At 34.6% G+C, this 24467-nt stretch overlaps 1 protein-coding gene and 1 pseudogene across 6 annotated transcripts in view; one reads left to right on the forward strand and one right to left on the reverse strand.

The window, feature by feature from the left end:
- Nucleotides 1–24467, forward strand: part of Fer (FER tyrosine kinase) — a 499968-nt gene that overhangs the window by 158309 nt on the left and 317192 nt on the right. For all 6 annotated transcript variants that reach the window (XR_007109062.1, XR_007109063.1, XM_047555289.1 and 3 more), the window contains one exon: nt 16203–16392. Coding sequence is in view for 4 of the 6 variants with exons in the window: in XM_047555289.1 (XP_047411245.1) it covers nt 16203–16392 (190 nt within the window). In the remaining 2 variants the exon portion in view is untranslated. The remainder of the gene's footprint in view (nt 1–16202; nt 16393–24467) is intronic.
- On the reverse strand, nt 807–1368 carry LOC124986698 (methylsterol monooxygenase 1-like; annotated as a pseudogene).

The raw sequence follows: 24467 nt of genomic DNA on the forward strand, positions 1-24467 counted from the left end.
CACTTTTTTTTTGGTTCAGACAAAATCACATTTATTTCTTCAATAGCTCAAAGTGCAAATACAGAAAATCAGTTCACAAAATTTCAAGCTTAATGAAAACTTGATAATAAAAATGAAAGGGTGAATAGCAGATAAGGCTATTTAATATTTTTAAAAATTCAAAATTTGAAAAACACTTACATCTGATGTCAGGAGCACTATTTGTAGATGTTAATACTGCAGTGCAATCAGTAATGACTCTTCCAAAGAAGGAATCACTCCAATGGCCAGTTCTAGATTAGAGTGGAAGGTCTTCATGTCTCGGCTATTTCTGATTTGACAGGCTCAGTCACTCACTGTTATCAGTTGGTGTTTTTCAATACCTGATATTTCAATTTTAGGCAAAAATCTATAATAAATGTTTTAAGTTAAATATAGGCCAGGACCATTATTAAGACTTCTAAAATGACAAGTACATATCTAAAAGATCCAAAGATCCATGTCAACTTCAGGTCTCTGGTATTACAAGGGAAAAATACATAGATTGATATTCTTCCATTACTTAAAGCTTTTTGTAAGGTTAACAAAATGGCCTTTAAAACTTCCTCATGAATATTGTACTTAAATATGTGTTTATTTATTCCTACATATATACAACTTGTTTGTAAAGTAGAAAAAGTTCCTACCAGGAAGATTATTAAAGGTCATTAATGTGATTTTTTAATTTAGCAGCCAAGACACATGCTTATTTCTGTCCCCCAGAAGCAATGTTAGCTACCAGTTTAGTTTAGGAAAATGTGAATCTTCAGGGATATTTACAGAGAGATTTATTCAGTCTTTTCCCCCATCATCCTATTTTCATAATAGGCATGAAACTGAGAATCTGTTCCAAAAATCCCATCCTACCATGTAAATGTTGAAGCATAATTTCCAATGAAGTTCATGTTGTGGAAATTGTGATGCCGAGAACCAACATAGAAAGGGATGAGATTTAAGGGGTTCAGAGGAATATCATAACCACTATGGACATCAATAGTTTCTATCAAGCAAATGGTCACCCATGCCCAAAGAAGAATCACGTGATCACACAAAAGCACGATCGCTTCTGAAACCAGTTCTAAGAATTATGGTTCCAAAGGATGCGCATATTCAGCTTCCATTCCAAATGGAGCCTGAAACTCATGATGAATTTTATAAATATGTTTATATATTCTTTATGGTGTAAGAGTCTATGCAGGAAATCGTGCCAAGTATCTTTAATGACTGCACAGCCAAAGCATCTTGTCAAAAGGCTACACCATCTTGGCATTCTTTCCCAGTTATAAGGAATATTGAAATGTTATGTAAAATAATAAGTTCCACAAATCAAAGGTAGTTGATACAAAAGTGATTAAAAGAAGTACTTTAAAGTATTCCTATTGGTTTTCCCCATGTTTCTGGTTTATCCTGGACATCCATGAGGAAACTGCCAGCCACCATCACCTGTACTTGTCTTTAACCTACATATACTTTTGTCCTATTGCTATAGAAATACATGTCTCTAAGATTACCAATGACCTCTCCTTTGATAGTTAAATTTAGCAACTATCTTTCCAGATCTTTCAACAGTATCTGACTTCGCTGATTTCATGTTCTTTCCTTTCCCTTGATGTTTGGAATCCAAGGTGCAAGATTCTTCCAATTTTGCTGACCATTCGTTTTCTAGCTGAGTCTCCTGTATTCAACCATCGATTATGTAGTAACTGAAGACATGGGCATTTGCTTTGTCACTCTTCTTCCTGACCTCTTGTGCTAGGTAATCTTCTGAAGATGGCCTAAGTTTGTCACTCTCAGATTTTTTGGCTGTTACCTCACTTTGGATGTCTTAGAAGTTATTCTACATTCCTTATGTATAAAGTCTGAATTTAAAAATCTCCTCAGTTCAGCTGAACCAAGCCTCCTCTAATTTGCTCTTATTATTCCTTATTTCAGTGAATGACACTACTATCTTTCCTATTATAACACAATATTAAAAGTCCTATTTCTCTTATTTTTTTATGCATTTTGTATACAAGTTCGTATTACCTTTCTATCATAGTCAGTTTGGGGTTTTATAATAAGTATCATAGACTAGGTGCTTTATAAATAATATTCTTTATTTCTCGTAGTTCCAAAGTCTGGAAGACTAAGATCAGGGTGCCTTACTGTTTGGATTCTCATATGGGCCCTTTTCCAGGTTACAGATGGCTGTCTTCTTGTATCCTTATGTGGCAGATTGAGGATAAGATAGTTATCTTGGATCCCTTTTATATGGGCACTAATCCTATTCATGAGGAGGCCACCTTTATAACCTAATCCCTCCCAAAGGCCCCACCTTTTAATACCATCATATGAAAGTAGTATTTTAGCTTATGAATTTTGGCAGCACATAATAGTTCTATTTCAATATCATTTTGGAATCAGTGAATCTTTAAAAAGTACTGGGGAATGAAACTGATCAAATGATGTGTGTATATGTACAAGTATGCCACAATGAAACCCAGTGTTCTATAGAATTATTAGGTAACAATAAAAAAAAATGAGACAGAAAGATTTGACTTACTTTGGACATCTTTAATCTGGAAATTTTTAGCATTACATCAACAGAAGATTCTATTTGAATTATGAAAATAAAATACCATTACACATATAAAATTCAACTTTGCTTTTCTCTGTTTGTGACTGTATATCTTTACCTGTTTAGAAATAAACTAAGTGGTTCTTTTTTAAATAGTTTTGCAAGTTCACACATTGTAAGTGACTCCTATTTCACAATTTAGTGAATATAAAGACAACTGCTAGGCACAGTGGCACACACCTGTAATCCCAGTGACTTGGAGGATGAGGCAGGAGGATCACAAATTCAAAGCCAGCCTCAGTAATTTAGCAAGGCCTAAGCAATTTAGTGAGACCCTGTTTCAAAATAAAAAAATAAATAAAGAACAGGGGAAGTGACTCAGTGGTAAAGCACACCTGAGTTCAGTCCCCATTATCAAAAATACAAAACAAAAAGACAAGACAATAGATATTCTCTTCCAGTTTTTTTAGCATGTTTTTTAAATTCAGATATTTGTATCTTTTCATTTACATGATGGGTGAGGTTTCTTTTCCTTCATGTATTTGTATTTATTAGGAGATGAAAATAAGAGTAAAGGAGATTGAACTTGAAGGGTGGTAGACATATGGAAAGTAGCATTTCTTGACTTTTACTTTGTATCACATACTATGTTTAAATAGTATGAATGTTATAAATGTTATATTTTGATTCCTTCTTCATAATGGCCTGTATTTTACCTGTAGGATTTTGAAAGTTTATGTAACTTACCTATGAATACATATATAAGTTTAGAAAATACATTAATTCCTGATTCCAAAACTTCTATCTTTTCAATCATAGGTTTGTTGATCTTATGATTTTAATAGCATTCTTAGAAATATAAGTTAGAGTGGTGTCGAGTATGCCAGACTTTTCAGGGGAGGAAATGCAATTTCTGTTAGTGTGTGTTACCATGGCATTTTTATTGTTTGCTTCAGGACGTAATCTTGAAAATATTAAGTATAATTAAATAGGTACTGCTAAATCTTATTCCTTTAGACATTGGTATGGTTGAAGTTTGCCTTTGCATTGTTTGTTTAAATATTTCACTAAAAAAAAATTCCGAAAGGGATTCTAGGATGAGGTGTTTGGATTTTATTTCTTAAGATTTTTTGGGCATTTCTTGTTTTTGTTCCCATGTGTATATATCTGTACATGTATATTAAATGCATATACAATCAAAATAAGTCTTTATCTAGTTTTAAAAGTAATTTAAAATTATCTTTACTTATTACTTTATTAGTATCATATGCTATGTTACTTGAAAAGTAATAAAAGCAAACTACATTTCTTTGTAAATACTAAAAATATTTCATATTAGATATTCACATTCTTAAGTCATTTCTAAATTAGTAGACTTATGCTTAATTTTTCCTTATAGAAGTAGAATAAATTGTCATATCAAAATATGATATGGGACTAAAATAAAATTCTTTTGATTTTAATAGAAATATTTCCCAACATCATCTAATATATACAATTCCTGAGAAAACATAAAAAGTCTTATCCTCAAAACAGATTTTTTTTAGATAATTGATTAACATGTAGTACCTGAGCACTAATATAGAGTGATTCCATGTACCTTATACTCAGTTTCTCCCATGGTAATATCTTGAAAAACTGTAAATAATATTAAAACCCAGATATTGACATTGACTTCAAGATACAAAACATTTCCACCATAGCAAAGGTCCTTCATGTTGTACTTTTATAGCTATGCTTCCTTCTGTCCTTCTGCCCTCTTCTAAACCCTTGGAAACTACTATTTCCCATTTCCACAGTTTTGCCTTTTCAGTGTTGTATAAATGGAATCATACTGTATGTCACCTTTGGGATTGACTTTTTATATTCAGCATAATTCTCTGGAGATTCATCCAGGCACTTCCATTCCATTTCACTGTTCAGATGTATTCCATGGTATGTGTATTTGTTTTCTAGGGCTACTGCAATAAAGTACCACTGGTTTGCATGGCTTCAAACAGTATATATTTATTCTCACATAATTATGAGGCCCAAAATGCTGAAATAAGGTGTTAGCAGAGTTAATCTTTCTGAGAACTCTGAGGAGGAATGTGTTTCATGCCTTCCTCCTACCTGGCACTTCCTGACATTCCTTAGTACATATTATAGATCATAGAAACATCATATCAAACTCTGCCTCCATCTTCATACAGTGTTCAGACTCTCTCTTCTCTGTATCCACAGTCCCCTCTTTAAAGGATGACTGTCACATGGATTTAGGGCCTACTCTAATCCAGAATGACCTTAATTATTATATCTACAACAACCCTATTTCCAATTAAGGTTACAGTCTGAGGTTTCAGGGTTTAGGACTTGAACATATTTTTTCGAGGGTTACAACTCAATCTGTAGCAGTATGAATATCTAATATTCTACATACAGTATAAATATCTAATAATTCACCCTTTGAAGGACATTTGGTTTGTTTCTAATTTTTTAGCTATTACAAATAAAGGTTCTCTAAACATTCATGTACAGGTTTTTACATGAGCATAAGTTACAATTTCTCTGGAAAAACTGCCCAGGTGTGCTATTACTCATTGTAGGGGAATTACATGTTTAGTTTTATAAAAGTTGGCTATACCATTATACATTCCAGCCAGCAATGTGACCGATCATTTCTCCTCATTGTTACCAGGATTCATTGTTGTTATATTTTTTGAGCCTTTCTAATAGATATGTTAGTAATATCTCATTTTATTTTAACACATATTGTCCTAATGGCTTACACTGGAGAACAACTTTTCAATGTGCTAATTTCTCAGATTTTTTTTTTTTTTTTGATGGTGGTGCTGGGGATTGAACCCAGGGCCTTGTGCATGCTAGATAAACACTCTATCAACTGAGCTATAAGCCCTCTCATATGTTTTTTATTAAAATATCTGTGTATTCTTTTTTCTTTTTTCTAATTAGATTGTTTTATTACCTTGAAGCTTTCTATATATTCTAGCTACTAATCCTTCATGAGATATGTGATTTATAAATATTTTCCTCCCAGTCTCTACAGGTTCATTTTCATTGTCTTGAAAGAATCTTTTGGAAAAAAATTAAATTGTAATATACTCCAATTTATTTCACCTTTTGTGATTTGTTCTTTTGGTATCAAGTCTAAGAATTATTTGCCTAAACTTAGACCTTCAAGTTTTCTTTTTGTTTTGCTAAAAATTTAATACTTATAGATTTTACATTGTCTATGAACCCATTGTTTAGATTTATATATAAAATATACATGTATAGTATATATGTATATTTATATATAATATATATTTATACATAATATATGTATAATCTATGCACATTATATATATATATATATTTTCTTGTTTAGATGTATATGACAGTAGAATGTATTTTGACATACCATACATACGTGGAGATTAACTTCCCGTTTTTTGGTTGTACACAATGAGGAGTTATACTGGTCATGTATTCATATATGAACATAGAAAGTTATGTCCAATTCATTCTACTGTTTGTTTTGTTCCCATTCCGTCTCCATTTCTCTTATTTCCCTTGTCCAATCTGGGGAACTTCCATTCCTCCCTCCGTTCCATGTATTGTGAGTCAGCATCCACAATCTGAGAGAACATTTGGCCTTTGGTTTTTTGGGATTGGCTTCTTTCACTTAGCATGGTAGTCTCCGTTCCATCCATTTACCTGAAAATGCCATAAGTTTATTCTTTATGGCTGAGTATATATTCCACTGTATATATGTACCACAGTTTCTTTATCCATTTTTCTGTTGAAGGGCACATTATAGGATCTATAGCTTAGCTATTGTAAATTGAGCTGCTGTAAACATTGATGTGTTGGTGACACTATGGTATGCTGATTTAAGTCCTTTGGGTATATACTGAAGAATGGGATAAGTGGGTCAAATGGTGGTTCCATTCCAGGTTTTCTGAGGAATCTCCACACTGCTTTCCAGAGTAGTTGCACTAATTTGCAGTCCCACCAGCAATGTATGAGTGTACCTTATTCCCTACATTCTCACCAATATTTATTGATACTTGTATTTCTGATAATTGCCATTCTAACTGAAGTGAGATGAAATCTCAATGTAGTTTTAATTTGCATTTCTGTAACTGTTAGTGATGTTGAACATTTTTTCATGTATTTGTTGACATATTTCTTCTGTGAAGTGTCTGGTTCCTTTGCTCATTTATTGATTGGGTTTGTTGTTTCTTTGGTGTTAAGTTTTTTGAGCTCTTTATATATCTTGGAGATTAATGTTGTATCTGACATTCAGGTAGCAAAGATTTTCTCCTATTCTGTAGGCTCTCTCTTCATGTTCTTGATTGTTTCCTTTGTTGTGAAGAAGTTTTTTCATTTGATACTATGCTGTTTATTGATTCTTGAGTTTACTTCTTTTGCTTTAGGAGTCTTGTTGAGGAATTCAGTTCCTAAGCCATTCTGATGGAAATTTAGGCCTATTTTTTTTTCCCTAGTATGTGCAGGGTCTCTCTGGTCTAATGCCTAGGTCCTTGATCCACTTTGAGTTGAGTTTTGTGCAGGGTGAGAGATAGGGGTCTAATTTCATTTTGCTGCATGTGAGTTTACAGTTTTCCCAGCACTATTTGTTGAGAGGCTGTCTTTTCTTCAATGTATGCTTATGGTGCCTTTTCTAGTATGAGATAACTGTATTTATGTGGGTTTGTCTCTGTGTCTTCTGTTCTGTACCATTGGCCTTCATGTCTGTTTTGGTGCCAGTACCATGTGGTTTTTTTTTTTTTTTTCATTTTAATTTATTTTTATTGTAAGCAAATGGGATACATGTTGTTTCTGTTTGTACATGGACTAATAGCATACCATTTGCGTAATCATACATTTACAAAGGGTAATGATGTATTGATTCATTCTGTTATTTTCTCCTCCCCCCCCCCCTCCCATCTCTCTTTTCCCTCTACACAGTCCCTCCTTCCTCCATTCTTGCCTCCCTCCCACCCCCCATGATGTGTCATTATCCACTTATCAGCGAGATCATTTGTCCTTTGCTTTTTTGAGATTGGCTTATCTCACTTAGCATAATATTCTCCAATTTCATCCATTTGCCTGCAAATGCCATAATTTTATTATTCTTTATAGCTGAGTAACATTCCATTGTATATATATATATACCACAGTTTCTTTATCCATTCATCAATGAAGGACATCTAGGTTGGTTCCACAGTCTGGCTATTGTGAATTGAACAGCTATGAACATTGATGTGGCTGTATCTCTGTAGTATGCTGATTTTAAGTCCTTTGGGTATAGGTCGAGAAGGGGATAGCTGGGTCAAATGGTGGTTCCATTCCAGTTTTCTAAGGAGTCTCCACACTGCTTTCCAGAGTGGCTGCCACTAATTTGCAGCCCACCCAGCAATGTATGAGTGTACCTTTTTCCCTACATCCTCTCCAACACCTATTGTTGCTTGAATTCTTGATAATCACCATTCTAATTGGGGTGAGATGGAATATTAGGTAGTTTTTGATTTGCATTTCTCTTATTACTAAAGATGGTGAACATTTTTTCATATGTTTGTTGATTGCTTGTAGATCTTCTTCTGTGAAGCGTCTGTTCATTTCCTTAGCCCATTTGTTGATTGGGTTATTTGTATTCTTCGTGTAGAGTTTTTTGAGTTCTTTATATATTCTGGAGATTAGTGCTTTATCGGAAGTATGAGTGGCAAAGATATTCCTCCCCTCTGTAGGCTCTCTCTTCGCATTGCTGATACTTTCCTTTGCTGAGAGAAAGTTTTTAGTTTGAATCTATCCCAGTCATTGATTCTTGCTTTTTATTTCTTGTGCTATGGGAGTCCTGTTAAGGAAGTCTGATCCTAAGCCAACAAGTTGAAGATTTTGGACCTACTTTTTCTTCTATAAGATGCAGGAGAGTCTCTGGTCTGATTTCAAGGTCCTTGATCCATTGTAAGTTGTTTTTTGTGCAGGGTGAGGGATAGAGGTTTAGTTTCATTTTGTTGCATATGGATTTCCATTTTTCCCAGCACCATTTGTTGAAGAGGCTATCTTTTCTCCATTGCATGTTTTTGGCCCCTTTGTCTAGTATGAGAAAATTGTATTTATTTGGGTTTGTGTTCGTGTCCTCTATTCTGTACCATTGATCTACCTGTCTATTTTGGTACCATACCATGCTGTTTTGATACTATTGCTTTGTAGTATAGTTGAAGGTCTGGTATTGCGATACCCTCTGCTTTGCTCTTCCTGCTAAGGATTACTTTAGCTGTTCTGGGTTTCATATTCTTCCAGATGAATTTCATGATTGCTTGCTCTATTTCTGTAAGGTACATCATTGGGATTTTAATTGAATTGCATTAAATCTGTATAGTACTTTTGATAGTATGGCCATTTTGACAATATAATTCTTCCTATCCAAGAACATGGAGATCTTTCCATCTTCTAAGGTCTTCCTCAATTTCTTTCTTCAATGTTTTGAAGTTTTTATTGTAGAGATCTTTTACCTCTTTGGTTAGATTGATTCCCAAGTATTTTGTTTTTTTGAGGCTATTGCAAATGGAGTTGTTTTCCCCATTTCCCTTTCAGCTGTTTTGGTCACTTGCGTATAAAAATGCTTAGATTTATGCGTGTTGATTTTATAGCCTGCTATTTTGCTGAATTCATTGATGAGTTCTAGAAGTTTTCTGGAGGAGATTTTTGGATCCTCTAAATATAGAATCATATCATCAGCAAATAGTGACAACTTAAGTTCCTCTTTTCCTATTCGTATCCCTTAATTTCTTTAGTCTGCCTAATTGCTCTGGCTAGAGTTTTGAGGACAATGTTGAATAGAAGTGGTGAAAGATGACATCCCTGTCTTGTTCCCATTTTTAAAGGGAGTGGTTTCAGTTTTTCCCATTGAGAATGATGTGGCCATGGCTCAGCATAAATAGCCTTTACAATGTTCAGGTATGTTCCTACTATCCCTATTTTTTCTAGTGTTTTGAGCATGAAGGGGTGTTGTATTTTGTGGAACGCTTTTTTCTGCGTCAATTGAAATAACCATATGAGTCTTATCCTTAAGTCTATTGACATGATGGATTACGTTTATTGATTTACGGATGTTAAACCATCCTTGCATTCCCAGGATGAACCCCACTTGATCATGGTGCATGATTTTCTTAATATGTTTTTGGATAACGGTTTGCCAATATTTTGTTAAGGATCTTCACATCTATATTCATCAAGGATATTGGTCTAAAATTTTCTTTCCTTGATGTGTCTTTTCCTGGTTTGGTTATGAGGATGATGTTAGCTTCATAGAATGAGTTTGATAGGGTACCCTCCTTTCTATTTCCTGGAATACTTTGAGAAATATTGGAATGAGTTCTTCTTGAAGGTCTTATAGAACTCGGCTGAGAATCCATCTGGTCTGGTCTCTTCGTGTATGGTAGGTTTTTAATGGCTTCTTCTATTTCATTGCTTGATATTGATCTGTTTAAATTGTGTATGTCCTCCTGGTTCACTTTGGGAGGAGTATATGTCTCTAGAAATTTGTCAATGTCTTCAGTAGTTTCTATTTTGTTGGAATACAGATTTTCAAGTAGCTTCTAATTAGGTTCTGTATCTCAGTGGTGTCTTTCATGATATTTCCTTTTTCATCACGGAGTTTATTATTTTGAGTTTTCTCTCTCCTTCTCTTTGTTAATGTGCTAAGGGTTTGTCTATTTTGTTTACTTTCTCAAAGAACCAACTTTGTGTTTTGTCAATATTTTGAATTCTTTCTTTTGTTTCAATTTCATTGATTTCAGCTCTGATTTTAATGATTTCCTGTCTTGTACTACTTTTGCTGTTCTTCTGTTCTTCTTTTTCTAGGACTTTGAGCTGTAATGTTAGGTCATTTAGTTGTTGACTTTTCATTGTTTTCTGGAATGCACTCCATGCAATGAATTTTCCTCTTAGTACCGCTTTCATAGTGTCCCAGAGATATTGATATGTTGTATCGTCATTCTCATTGACCTCTGAGAATTTTTTTATCTCCTCCCTGATGTGTTCTGTTATCCATGTTTCATTCATTAGCATATTATTTAGTCTCCAGGTGTTGGAGTAATTTCTGTTTTTTATTTTGTCATTGATTTCTACTCTCAGTTCATTATGATCTGATAGAACACAAGGCAGTATCTCTATTTTTTTGCATTTCCTAAGGACTTCTTTGTGGCATAACGTATGGTCTATTTTCGAGAAGGTTCCATGTGCTGCTGAGAAGAAAGTGAATCTGCTCGTTGATGGATGGAATATCTATATCTGTCTATTAAGTCTAGGTTATTGATTGTGTTATTGAGTTGTATGGTTTCTTTGGTTGGTTTTTGTTTGGAAAATCTATCTAGTGGTGACAGCGGTGTGTTAATGTCAGTCAGAATTATTGTGTTGTGATCTGTGTGATTCCTGAAATTGAGAAGAAATTGTTTGATGTACAGGGATGCACCATTGTTTGGGGGCATAATATTTACTATCGTGTGTCTTCCTGATTTATGGTTCCCTTAAGCAGTATGAAATGTCCTTCTTTATCCCTTGTGACTAACTTTGGCTTGAGGCCCACTTTATCTGATATAAGGATGGAAACCCCCGCTTTTTTACTGAGTCCATGTGAGTGTAGTTTTTTCCCATCCTTTCACCTTTAGTCTGTGGATGTCTTTTTCTATGAGGATGATTTCTTGCAGGCAGCATATTGTTGGGTCTTTGTTTTTAATCCATTCTGCTGATCTATGTCTTTTGATTGATGAGTTTAGGGCCATTAACGTTCAGGGTTATTATTGAGATATGATTTGTATTCCCAGTCATTTGACTTATTTTTGGTTTTTAAGTTGGCTTGGTTTCTCCTTTGAATGGTTTTCTCTAAGGTAGTTCCTCCCTTTGCTGACTATATTGTTGTTTTCATTTCCCTCCTCATGGAGAATTTTGTTGAGAACATTCTGTAGCGCAGGCTTTCTATTTGTAAATTCTTTTAACTTTGTTTATCCTGGAAGGATTTTATTTCATCTTCAAATCTGAAGGTTACTTTTGCTGGGTATAGGATTCTTGGTTGGCAAACATGTTCTTTCAGAGCTTGAAATATGTTGTTCCAGGCTCTTCTAGCTTTTAGTGTCTGGGTTGAGAAGTCTGCTGCTGTCCATATTGGTTTCCCCCTACATGTAATCTGATGTTTTTCTCTCACAGCCTTCAAAATCCTATCTTTTTTTTTGAACGTTAGGCATTTTCATTATAATGTGCTTGGTGTGGATCTGTTGTGATTTTGTGCATTTTGTGTTCTTTAGCCTCTTGTATTTGATTTTCCATTTCATTCTTCAGACTTGGGAAATTTTCTGATATTATTTCATTGACTAGGTTGTTCATTCCTTTGGGTTTGTATCTCTGTGCCTCCCTCAATCCCAATAGTTCTTACATTTGGGCTTTTCATGATGTCCCATAGTTCTTGGTAATTCTCTTCCTGATTTCTTACCATCTTCTCTGTCGGGCAACTTTATTTGCAAGATTAAATATTTTGTCTTCATTGTCTGAGTTTCTGTCTTCCAAGTAGTCTAGTCTGTTGGTGATGCTTTCCATTGAGTTTTTATTTGGTTTATTGTTTCCTTCATTCAAGGATTTCCGTTTGGGTTTTTTTGAGAATCTCCATCTCTTTGTTGAAATGATCTTTTGCTTCCTGCAGGTGCTCTTTCAGCTTATTGGTATTATCATTCATTGCCTGCATTGCTCTCTTATCTCATCCTTTGCTTCGGGAATCATCTTAATCATGTATAATCTGAAGTTTATCTGACATTTCTTCTAACATATTGTCATTGGATTCTATTAATATAGAATCTAGATTTGTTTGGATCATTTCCTTCCCTTGTTTTTTCATGTTGTTCATGTATCTTCCCCTCTAGCAGTGCAGATTTGGGGTATTGCAGATTTCCCCCCTATAGGCTTATAGTGGCCCTATAGGTTTCCAAAACCCTTTCTTCAAGGGGAGATCAATATTAGCAGTGCCAAATCAGACACTATGCAATCCTAGACAAATAGCCCCTATGGGGACAATAACAAAATTGTCGTAGTAAACAAAATGAGTTCAGATATTATCTTTGGCAAAACAAACAGGTTTGCAATAAGGTCTGCAGTTTCTAATGAGGACAAAGAGGATGCAGAGGGATGTAGAATGTGGCTGTTAATGCAATAAGAAAAGAATATAGAGAAGTTCTAGAAAATAGGGTGAGAGTGTAATGAAAAGAAATCGGATGTTAGCATGCAAAAAAGGGAGAACGAGACTCTGAGGGAACAGGTAAACAAAAGGAAAGAGAGCAGAAAAGTACAGAAATAAAAACTTAAACTTTTTTAATAAGGAGAAAAAGAAAATCTACAGTATAGCAGTCATATAGTAATGAACCTCCCACTCTTCAGTAGCCTGATGCATGAGAGGTACCTGACAATGAGCTTCAAGCCTCCATCAGGTGTCTCAGGATGGGATTTGCCCCACCTAAAGATCGTTGCAATGGCTTTCTAGGATTATCCAAGATGGCCACTCTGGCTTTGAATGTGTTGGCAAATGGGGAGCTGCAGCTCAGGGTGTGGACGTGGTCAACTGGAGGTCCTGGAGGCGGGATGCGGTTCGTCAGGCAGGGATCCTGGAGGTCGAGTGTGTTTGGTGTGGTTGTGGGATCCTGGAGGGCCAGGTGCAATCAGTTAGTCGGTCTGGGGTCCTGGTGATAGGGCACAGTCAGTTGGTCTGGGGGTCCTGGCGGCAGGGAGCAGTGAGTCGATGTGAGGGCCCAGAGACAGAGAGTGATCGGTTGGGCTGAGTTATCCTGGAGATGGGGCTCAATCAGTCCGGCCAGGGTTCCTAAGTGGCCTGGCTGTTGCCTCAAATGACGGCAGCCACGTGTAATCAAACCTGCAGGTACTGTAACAGTGAACTTCCAGGGCACAGCAGGCAGCTGGCGCTCCACTGGCGGTCGGCGATCAGTTTGCTGACTGTTGTTGGATGATCAGGAGGTGAACCTTGTGAATTGGGTGATGGATAGGTGTAAGGCAAGCGATGGACAGGGCGAGAGGCAGGCAAATGGCAGATGATAGGCGCCTGACAGTGAGCAATGTGCACTCAAAAAAGGTGTCGATATGCTGGCAGACTGCAGGTGATCACAGCAGACAAATGGGGTAAACAGCAGGGGACCATGTGTTTTTGTTACTATAGCTTTGTAATATAATTTAAGGTCTGGTATTGTGATGCTTTCCTGTTTCACTTTTCTTGCCAAGGATTGCTTTGGCTATTCTGGGTCTCTTATTTTTCCAAATAATATCATGACTGTTTTTCTGTTTCTGTGAAGAATGTCATCAGAACCTTAACGAGAATTGTATTAAATCTGTATAGCACTTTTCTTAGTATGGCTGTTTGACAATGTTAATTCTCATGACCCATTTTAAGATAACTTAAATGCATATGCATACCTGCACGGACACAAACACACACACAAATTCATTCAATTAAAGTTCTTTAAGTCAGAGTCTGAATGAGTCTTATGAACAAGAAGTATTTTGACAGGATGCTTTCTTCTGGGTTCTTTACTTTTTCCACCTTCTAAGGGCTATCCTTCTTGCTTTGGCCTCTCAGCACATTGCCTTCTCCTCCCATCATTTCAGCTGTCCAGTGCCCTTTCTGACATTGTCTCTTGTCTTCCTCTTATAAAGATAATTAAGATTACTTGGGATCATTTGGGATAATCCAGGATAATTCCCCCATCTTAAAATATTTAATTTAATCATATGTGGAAATTATCTTTGCTGTTAGAGATAACTTATTCTGTTGGTTTTGGAAATGAGGATCTGGTTATCTTTGGGGGACCATTTTTAGTTTATTATAGGCTTAAGAGAGAGTAAAATGTATGCTGTTTACTTCCATAAACAGATGGTTTTAAAATATATTTGGATATTCAGTTAACATTTACTATTTGGTAATTATTATGCCTTGTTATTTCATATTTCACTTTTGTAAAACTTATTTTCATTCTTTTAATTTGTCGTTTACATTTTCCACATTAGTCTCTATGAAATACTGCTAACAGTAATGGTTTGCAGTGTTATTTTCAAGGTATACTTCTCTGTTTATTTTGTCCACATTTTGAAATAAGTTGAATTGTTGCTTGTTATCGTTGTGAATTTTTTTTTCTTTTTCTTTTTTTTTGCTAGAAGATGCAAAGAAGAAACCCTTAAGAAGCTCTAAGTATATAGGGACATAATGTTTTCTAGGACCTGGTCCTCAAAAATTCCTGTTCACTCAAGTTTAATTGTCTTAAAAAAAATCAATTTTCTCTAGAAGGATTCCCTGAGAAACCAAAATGCCAATGTATTGTAAAAAAATGATTACCACTAATAAGCATACCAGCATGAATTTATCAAGAAATCTGTGCAGATTTAAATAATAGGCCATGAACTATTGAATGATGATAATGTAAATGATAATTATCATTTATTGAATTTTACTGTTTAGAGTATTCTGTCTTCTGGACATTTCTAGGTCTCCTACAAATATTCTCACTCATTAGTTCAATTTTTCTAAGCACTGTTTTCTACTTTTCTGTTGGTGTACTCTCCCCAGAATCTCATTGCTATATATAGACTGTTGTTTTCTTTACAGTAGTCCTGAGCTTGCATCCTGCTCAATGATATTGGAATTTAGTTTCCAGAACATCAAACAGCAGATGATTTTTAATTATATCTCTCTGTGGATTCATTCTGCTTAAAAACACTTCTTCTGTTTACATTTTGATCCTCAGAGTTTCAAGTTTCAGTAGGTACATTTTCTGACCTGATCACCCATTAGGTATCTTTCCCTAATTTATAATCTCTTCTCTGTTACATATTAATAACTTACTTTTGACAGTGTGTATAGCACACTTCTTTCATGATGTTAATTTATACTGTACAGGTGGGGTGTTTGCAGAGGCATTTCCACTCTTGCTACCTGTTTTCCTGTGACTTAAATGTGTGTAAATGAGTTTGAAACTTTGAGCGCAGGCTTGTAGGGGCACATTTTTCTAAGGAGGGTTGGGGAAATCTGTCTTTATGTTAATATTGGATAGGTTTGTGGACTTAGGTCATACTTCCTCCTGCTATCACACTCAACCCCATTCCTTGTCTTAATCCCTTTCTCTCTTATTTCCTGATAACATACATACTGCTTAGTGTCACCTTAATTTGATTTCTTTTACTTTAGGTATAGATCTGGCCCTTGCTATATTATCATTGAAATTTGAAATGAATTTAAAATTCTTCTTCTCATTTTCATTTATTTTAGACCCTAAACTTCTGTATCTAAGTGTCTGTACTCTGTGAAGAAGATGGTTTAGGTATAAAGTAAAATGAGTGCCATATATCACAATATATTTGAAAGCATCTTGAATTTGGGTTTTGCTTCCATACATTTTCTTCCATTTGTTATTCCTAAACATTTACTAACAATTGTGACAACTTAAAATCTGTTTAACTTCATATTTCTTATGATTCTGAAGGACTCCTATAAAGAGGAAAATGAGAGAAAATAAAAACATAATCTACATATATACTTTGTTAGTCTTTACTTCTTAAACAAATTGTTGTAATTTATATTTAATTTGTTCTGTTTTAGTATTGTGCTTCTGCTAAGCCACAAACAGACCCTTGAAGAGCTGAAACAATCAGTCCAGCAGCTGAAATGCACTGAGGCAAAGTTTTCAGCACAGAAAGAATTACTAGAGCAAAAAGTGCAAGAAAATGATGGGAAAGAGCCACCTCCAGTAGTAAATTATGAAGAAGATGCACGATCAGTTACATCTATGGTAAGCCTAAGAGTAATTGAGTGAGTAACTTCAAAGAGTAGTGTCTAGGTAATAAGTAAATACAAAACTTAATTCCAGCTTGCTATAACAAATTAGTGCTCTTGTTAATATTCAGGTCCTATTAAACTTGTTTGTAAGTGCAAAATAGACTTATCAGTCATCTCAGGTCACCTGGAGAGCACTTTCAGGAACCAGCTATAGAATCAGAGGAAAAAGCTCATCTCTTGCCTTCAAAACTGAAAAGAAAGAATTGTAATTGTTTTTATTCCTGGAGACAGCAGGAAGGTAGGGTGTTATTCTTAAGAGTAGTAAAGTCTTATTTACCTCAGATTGGTTGTGTGTTTATTGTTTTCACAAAACAAAATATTGATTTAGTTGTAAAAAATGTTTTTACTAATAAATATGATCCTTAATACATTTTAATTCACCATCTTGAAATTTTATTGTATTTTATATACATTTATTAATTGCTGGAGAATACTTGGTATAAATTCTTTCCTCTCATCATTCCCGCCCTCCCTTTACCTATTTCCCTTCCTCCCTCTTTCCCTCTCCCTCTTCCTCCCTTCCTCCTTTCCACCCTCTCTCCTTGTCTTCCCTTCCCTCTCCCTCTCCTCTCTGTTGATTGTTCTCACCAAGGGGCAGTTTTGCCCAATAGGGGACATTTGGCAGCGCTCCAGACATTTTTCTTTGTAACAACTAGTTGATGCTATTGATGTCTAGAGGCTGTTCAATATCATCCATGTATAGAACAGCCTCTCTATCACATCCCCAATGAAAAACTATCCAGCCCAAGGTGTCAATAGTGCTGTGGTTCAAAGAGGCTGAGCTATATCCTTGTTTTTTCCTGTGGATTAGCTGGTTGTATTCCATAGATAGAACGATTATAGTAAATTAATTTATATTGATATTTTAGTTATTTTTGGCTTATGTGGTTCTAAGAAGTATAGTTTGATTGGTTAATAGATTCAAATGTCACCATAAGAAAAAAAAAAGGTTGAATTTGATAAATGTGGAAATGAATATGAAATATTTAAAATATTATGGTTACTGCTGTTTTTGTTATCAATTGAGCCATACTACTTTCTTGCTCTACAGTACTGTCCTACTAGATTCTCCGTCTTGCTTTATGATTCTCCTTAACTATCTGGCATATATCTTCTTTCAGAGAAGTTTCTGAAATTTTTTCTGTTACTTGGCTTCTGAGAACCCTAAGTTTTTCTGGTTTTTAGTGCATTTTATAATATTTTCCTATCTCCATGTGGGTGTGGAATTTGTTATTTAGTTAATGACTTGACTTAGTGGTAGATTGGTTAATACTGGCTAATTTAAGTGTAGATACACATGTTGACATATCATGGTAGAATAAAAGATAGTCATTTGAGTTGTTAGATGATAGCTATTCCTACTTGATAACTATGATTACAAACCTGACTTTCAAATATAAATATAATAGTTATTTTTCATTTTCTTAAGATTTTATAATTATTTGGAGTTTATTTCATAATCTTTGAAGAAAAGGTTTGTTCACCAAATGAATTGAATAGACAATGTTTCAAAGAGAATGTATAATAATGCTTAAGAGAGTAAACCACTTTTTGGCACTTTCAAGCTCTTCTCTTATAACCCATTTATTAAGTGGTGAAAATAACTGGTTAATTTTTGCAAAGTGGTGCTACATATTTAAATTTTATCCAATTTACTTTAAATAATTGAAAGAGTAATTATAAATATGTCTTATCTAGTCATTTAAACAATGTAAGTAATTGAAAAATTAAAGTTTATTAAGTTTTTATAATTTGTCAATTTTATACAGTCATGTTATATATATGTAGTTAAAAGTAAATCAGTATTTAATATTAATATTTGATAATCTTAATATTCAACATACTAATGATATTTGATATTAATAATTGATATCATTAATATTTTATAAATCAGACAGGGCATCCCCAAAATTAATGTCAATTAATGAGATTTTATAATATATTTTATGAAGAAAGTAGAAATACTTGTAATGTGTGGTTCTTAAAAATTAATACTCCCACTAATGAAATTTTTGCATACTTTAATCTTTTTAATAGTATTTATAATATAACTTTTACTTGAAAACGTTAAAAATAGTAAAGCATAAATGATATTTTCCCCAAATGACTATTTAAGTGCTGTTTTATGAATAACCTTTCAAAAAAATTCTGGTTTAACATAAGTTTTATTGGTATTCCCTTTTGAAAAATTCCATCTCATAAATTATAAATTTCAACAATAGAATTAATTGACTATTGGAAGAATTGAAAAAACTTAAAGTATAGTACCATGGAAAATTGTGAAAACTTGGCCTAAATTTTATTTACAAGAAGGAGAGACAGCTAACTAATAACTATGATCCTTGTTAATGACAGTTATACCCAAAACATCCACTCTTCAGTGGTGGATGCCTCTGTGACAGAATACTTTCAAGAATTATACCATTAACCAAGGATGAGTATTCTTATGAATTCTAAGATAATGCAGATATGTAATCAGAGTGAACATTGTAGAGTCAGGTGCTTAGATATACTGTTGCTTCTTTTGACTTCATAATCCAGTTAGAGTTAAAACCTATCTATTCATAAAAATCTAAAACAATATTGAAGATAATATAATATGTTGAATAATGTACTAATCTCTTTCTGCACGAATCATCCTTCTGTTTGGCCAGAATACAGAGGAGAACATGATAAATATTAAGTATTACACAAAAATTCTCTATTGCTTTTGATTATGTGGTTTTCATTTTCATTCAAGCATTATTTATTAACCACCTACTGTATGACAAGCACATTTCTAGATGTGTAGCATACATCATTGAATAAAACAAAAGAAAATCTCCTCTCTTAGAGATTATTCATTCCATAGGGAGTGGTAGTTAATAAATAAACAAATTAAATATTATACTGGAAGGTGACAAGTTCTAAGGAGTAAATACAGAGTAGTAGAGGGTTGGGGGACTAGAGTGTCAGAAGTTGGGGACAGTTTTAAAGTTTGGTTTGAATAAACAACAATGAGAAGGTGACATCTGAGCACACCCTTGAAACAGAGATCTAGTTAGCACACCACTTTGTTGTCTGAGGAAAAAACATTCCAGTCACAGGGTACATCCATTGCTAAGACTGTAAGGCAGGAGCATGTGTGGACTGTTCAAGGTACAGCAAGGAGACCTGAGTAGGGCAGAGGGTGAGAGCATAGAGAATGAGGTCAGAGAAGTAATGAGGAATAGATCTTGGACTTTATGGGTCATAATTAAGGTTATGGCTTTTCTCTGAGAGAAACAGGGAGTCTTTGGGTTGGGGAGTTATAACAGGGAAATGGTATGTCATGACTTTGGATTGAAATGGATCACTGTTGAGAATGTATTTAATGGGATCAAAGATGGGAAAATGAGACTATTGGCAGTAACCTAGATGAAAGAAGATGATGGTTTGAGCAAGGATGGTAGTGCTGGAAGTGATCACAAGCGTTTATTGTCTTGATATTATTTGAAGGGTGATCGCATGAGATTTCCTGTGGATATGAAGTAAGAGAGGAGTTAAGGATGACTAAGGTTTTTGGCTGGTGTTGTTGGAGGAATTGAATTAGTTTTGAGTGAAATTGAAAGCTATGGGTAGAGCAGCTTTGATGAGGAAGATCAAAACTTCATTTGGTTTTTCCAAAAAGATATGTCAGTAGAAATTTGGGTATTTGGGACTGGAGGTTAAGAGCATGATTTGAACAACAAATATATATTTGAGTGTTGTAGGCATCAGATGGTAGTTAACTGATTTGACTGCTCAAGATCACTAGGAAAGAAAAGAGGAACACAGATTAACATCTGGGGCACTTCAATTAAGAGGTTTACAAAAAGGAGAAACAGTAGAAAAGACTGAGAACTAACCAATATGGGAGAAGAAAAATTAAGAGAATCAGGTGTCCTTGAAGCCTAGTGAAGAAAATATTTCAAATCTGAGGGGAAATCAAATCAATTGCGTTAAATGTTATTGATGGGTATTATAAAGTGAGAACCAATAATTGAGTATTGTAATTAATAACATGAAGGTCACTGCTGAGCAGTTTCAATGGAGGATAAAACCCTATTTAAGAAGGAAATGATAATTGTACGTAGTGGGCAAAGACAAATTTTTCTAAGACTTTTATGAAGAACAAAGATGTGCACAAAAAATCAGGCAGTAAAGATGGGAATATTCAGTACTTATTAAATGAAGAGGAAATTATTTTATCTGAATGTTTAAGATGTAATCCAGTAGAAAGACAAATATTAACCATTTTTTTAGGTAAGGGGGAAGTTTTCAGAATAATTCCTTAAGAAGGTGAGAGGGTATGAGTTATAATACTCAAATGGGATAGCTTTAATAATGGTATAGTAATTGAAAGGCAGGGTGGTAGTTCTTGATAGGTGTGTGGATATCGTGGTAGTTGGGATTCTGTGAATGTTTTCTTCTGTTTTCTTTGTATTCTCAATAAAATAGAGATTATAGTTATTGGCTGAGAGTGAAGATGTAAGAAGAGGAATTGAATATTTGAAGAAGAGAAGGAATGTATGGATTAGGACAATATAGTGTGATTGCTAGATAGGAATAAGGGCTCACTTGAGTTATGATCCTGCATAATACAATCAAGAATGTAGGGTAGGAGATACAGTACTGGGATCATAAGTTTAAGGTGAGACTTGTTAGCAAGATTATGTGTTTTTCTAGTAGGTGTGTTCAGCTACACTGGCATGATGCAGAGTAGGCTGCCTAGAGTTGGATTTATTTAAGGCTGTGGTTTTCCTAGGTATGTATGATGAAGGAAGTAAGAAAGGGACAAAGAAGGAAAACTTCATACAAGAAAGTGATTATTATGATTGACCAAAGAATTTAAGTTATTAAGTAAGAGAAAAGATGTCAAGAGGAGAGTGGTAGTTAAAAAAAAAAACTGGTAGGATCAGTTTATAGGAACCCAGAGTGATCAAAAGACCATTATAAACCTGTAAACTTTGAATGACAATGCTTATCATCCAGATGTTAGCTTTATAATTTAAGAAAAAGTGCTTTTGGGAGATAGACATTAAGTGTATCTTTGATGGTGAAATTTTAGGTTAAATAACTGAATCTTAAATTTTTTGAATTGTCATTATTTCTTTTTGCCAATAAGTTCATTCTTTATTGGTACATTTCTGTATTTTATCGGTACCTTATATTATGCGTAATGGTGGAATTCATTGTTACATATTCATATATGTGCATGATATAATAATATAATTTGACCATTTTCATTTCCTGTTATTCCCCCATTCTCTCCCCTTCTCTCTCCCCCTGGATCCTTTCCTGTACTCTACTGATCTCCCTTCTATTTTCATGAGACTGCCCATCCCCACCTTTCTTTTCCTTATTCCCCTCTATCTTCCATATATGAAAGAAAATATGTGACCCTTGACTTTCTGAATTTGGCTTGGTATTCTCAAGTTCTGTCTTCCTGCAAATGGCACAATTCCTTTTTATAGCCGAATAAAACTCCATTTGTATACATATCTAAGTTTTTTATCCATTCATACATTAGTGGAAACAGGCTGCTTCCATAGTTTGGCTGTTGTGAATTGTGCTGCTATAAACAGGTATGCATGTATTGCTATGTATGCTGAGTGATTCTTGTGATAAATACCAAGGAATGGTACAGTTTGGTCAATAATGGTGATTCCATTCCTAGTCTTTTTAGGAACTTCCATACTGATTTCCTTAGTGGTTGTACTAATTTATAATCCCATCAACCAGTGTAAAAGTGTTCCTTTTTCTTCATATACTCTCTATCATTTATTGTTTGTATTCTTGATAACTGCCATTCTAACTGGCATGAGATGAAATCTCAGTGCAGCTTTGATTTGTATTTCCTAATTGCTGAAGATATTGAACAGTTTTTCATGTGTTTGTTGGCCATTTGAATGTCTTCTTTTGAGAAGTGTCTGTTTAGTTCATTTGCCCATTTATTAATTGGATTATTTTTATTATATCTTTTTGGTGTCAATTTTTTTAAAGTTATTTTTAAAAATTTTTTACAGACTGCATTTTGATTCATTGTACACAAATGGGGTACATCATTTTGTTTCTATGGTTGTGCACTATGTAGATTCATACCATTCATGTAATCATACATCATAGGGTAATGATGTCTGCATCATTCCACCATTTTTCATAGCCACCTCCCTCCCATTTTCCTCTATATAATCTAAAGTTCCTTCATTATTCTCTCACCCCCACCCCCATATTTGTTTTTTGTTTGTTTGTTTTGGTACTGAGGATTGAACTCAGGAGCATTTAACCATTGAGCCCCATCTCCAGCCCTTTTTGTATTTTATTTAGAAACAGTCTCACTGAGTTGCTTATGGTTGCTTACCATGCTCCACTGTACCTGGCCTGGTGTCAAGTTTTTGAGACCTTGCCCCCCCCCCAACCCCCCGCCCCGTACCAGAGATTGAACCCCAGATGAACCCAGAGGCGCTTAACCACAATGTGGTGCTCTAAGCCACATTCCTTTTTATTTTTTATTTTGAAAAAGGGTCTCACTAAGTTGCTGAGGCTGGTTTTGAACTTGAGATTCTGCTGACTTGGCCTCCTGAGCCACTGGGATTACTGGTGTGTATCACTAAGCCTGGCTAAATTTTTTATTTATTATTTTGGATCTGAATTCTCTGTAGCCAGAGTAACTAGCAAAGATTTTCTCCCATGCTGTAGGTTCTCTCTTCACACTTTTAATTGTTTTCTTTGCTGTGCAGAAGCTTTTTGATTAGACACCATCCCATTTATTAATTCTTGATATTATTTCTTGTATTTAGGAGTCCTATTGAGAAAGTTGTTGCCTGCACTTATATATTGGAGTGTTAACCCTATGTATTCTTCTAGGTGTTGCATAGTTTCTGGTCTTTGATCCATTTTGAATTGACTGTTGTGAAAGGGTGAGAAATAGGATCTATTCTCATTCTTCCACATATGTATATCCAGTTTTCACAGCACCATTTGTTAAAAAAAAATCTGTTTTTTCTTCAATGTATTTTTTCACACTTTTCTGGATTAGTTTCTTTGTCTTCTGATCTGTTCTGTTGGTGTGTGTGTGTGTGTGTGTGTGTGTGTGTGTGTTTATGCTGTACCATGCAGTTTTTGTTACTAAAACTCTGTAGTATAACTTGAGTATAATGCCTCTGGCATTGCATTTTTTTTGGTTAGAATTGCTTTGGCTAGGGTGCAGTGGTACATGACTGTAATCCCAGAGACTTGGGAGGCTAGAGCAGGAAGATCACAAATTCAAAGCCAACCTCAGCAGGTAAGTGAGGCTGTAAGCAGTTCAGCAAAACACATTCAAGTTTGGAGAAAAAAAAAAAAGGCTTGGGCTGTCTCAGTTCAATCCCTGGTACCAAAAAAAAAAAGGAATTGTTCTGCTTATTCTTCCAAATAAATTGTAGACATGTTTTGTTTTTTTCTACTACTGTGAAGATTGTCATTGGTATCATGATGGCAATTTCATTGGATCTGTGTATTGCTTTTGGTTATGTAGATATTTTCACAATACTAATTCTGCCTATTCATGAAGATGGGAGGTTGTCTCATCTTCTTGTGTCTTCTTCGGAGTCTTTCTTCAGTGTTCTATGGTTTTCATTGTAAAGGTTTTTCACCTCCTTGGTTAGATTTATTTCTAGGTATTTTAGTTTTTGATTGCCAGTAACTTTATTAGTAGAATCAGTAGTAAAAGTGAAACACCTTTAATGATGCGCCTGTAAAGGAATTACAAGGTCTACCATAACAATAAAAACTTGACATTTTATAAATTTTAAGATTATTTAAAAATAATTTTGGTTTATTCATGAGTATTTCTAATGCTTATGATTAATATTAAGAAGATTAGTCTTTTCAGTTATTTTTTGAAGTTTTTAGTCTACTTAAAGAGGGGACTAAATTTATTGGGACTTTGGCAGTCTTTGGGACTCTTTAAAGAGGAAGAAAAGGCTGGGCATGGTAGTACACACCAATAACACCAGTGACGTGGGAGGCTACAGTAGGAATGTCACA

Source organism: Sciurus carolinensis, chromosome 6 (assembly GCF_902686445.1).
Source record: "Sciurus carolinensis chromosome 6, mSciCar1.2, whole genome shotgun sequence".
Lineage (NCBI taxonomy): Eukaryota > Metazoa > Chordata > Mammalia > Rodentia > Sciuridae > Sciurus > Sciurus carolinensis.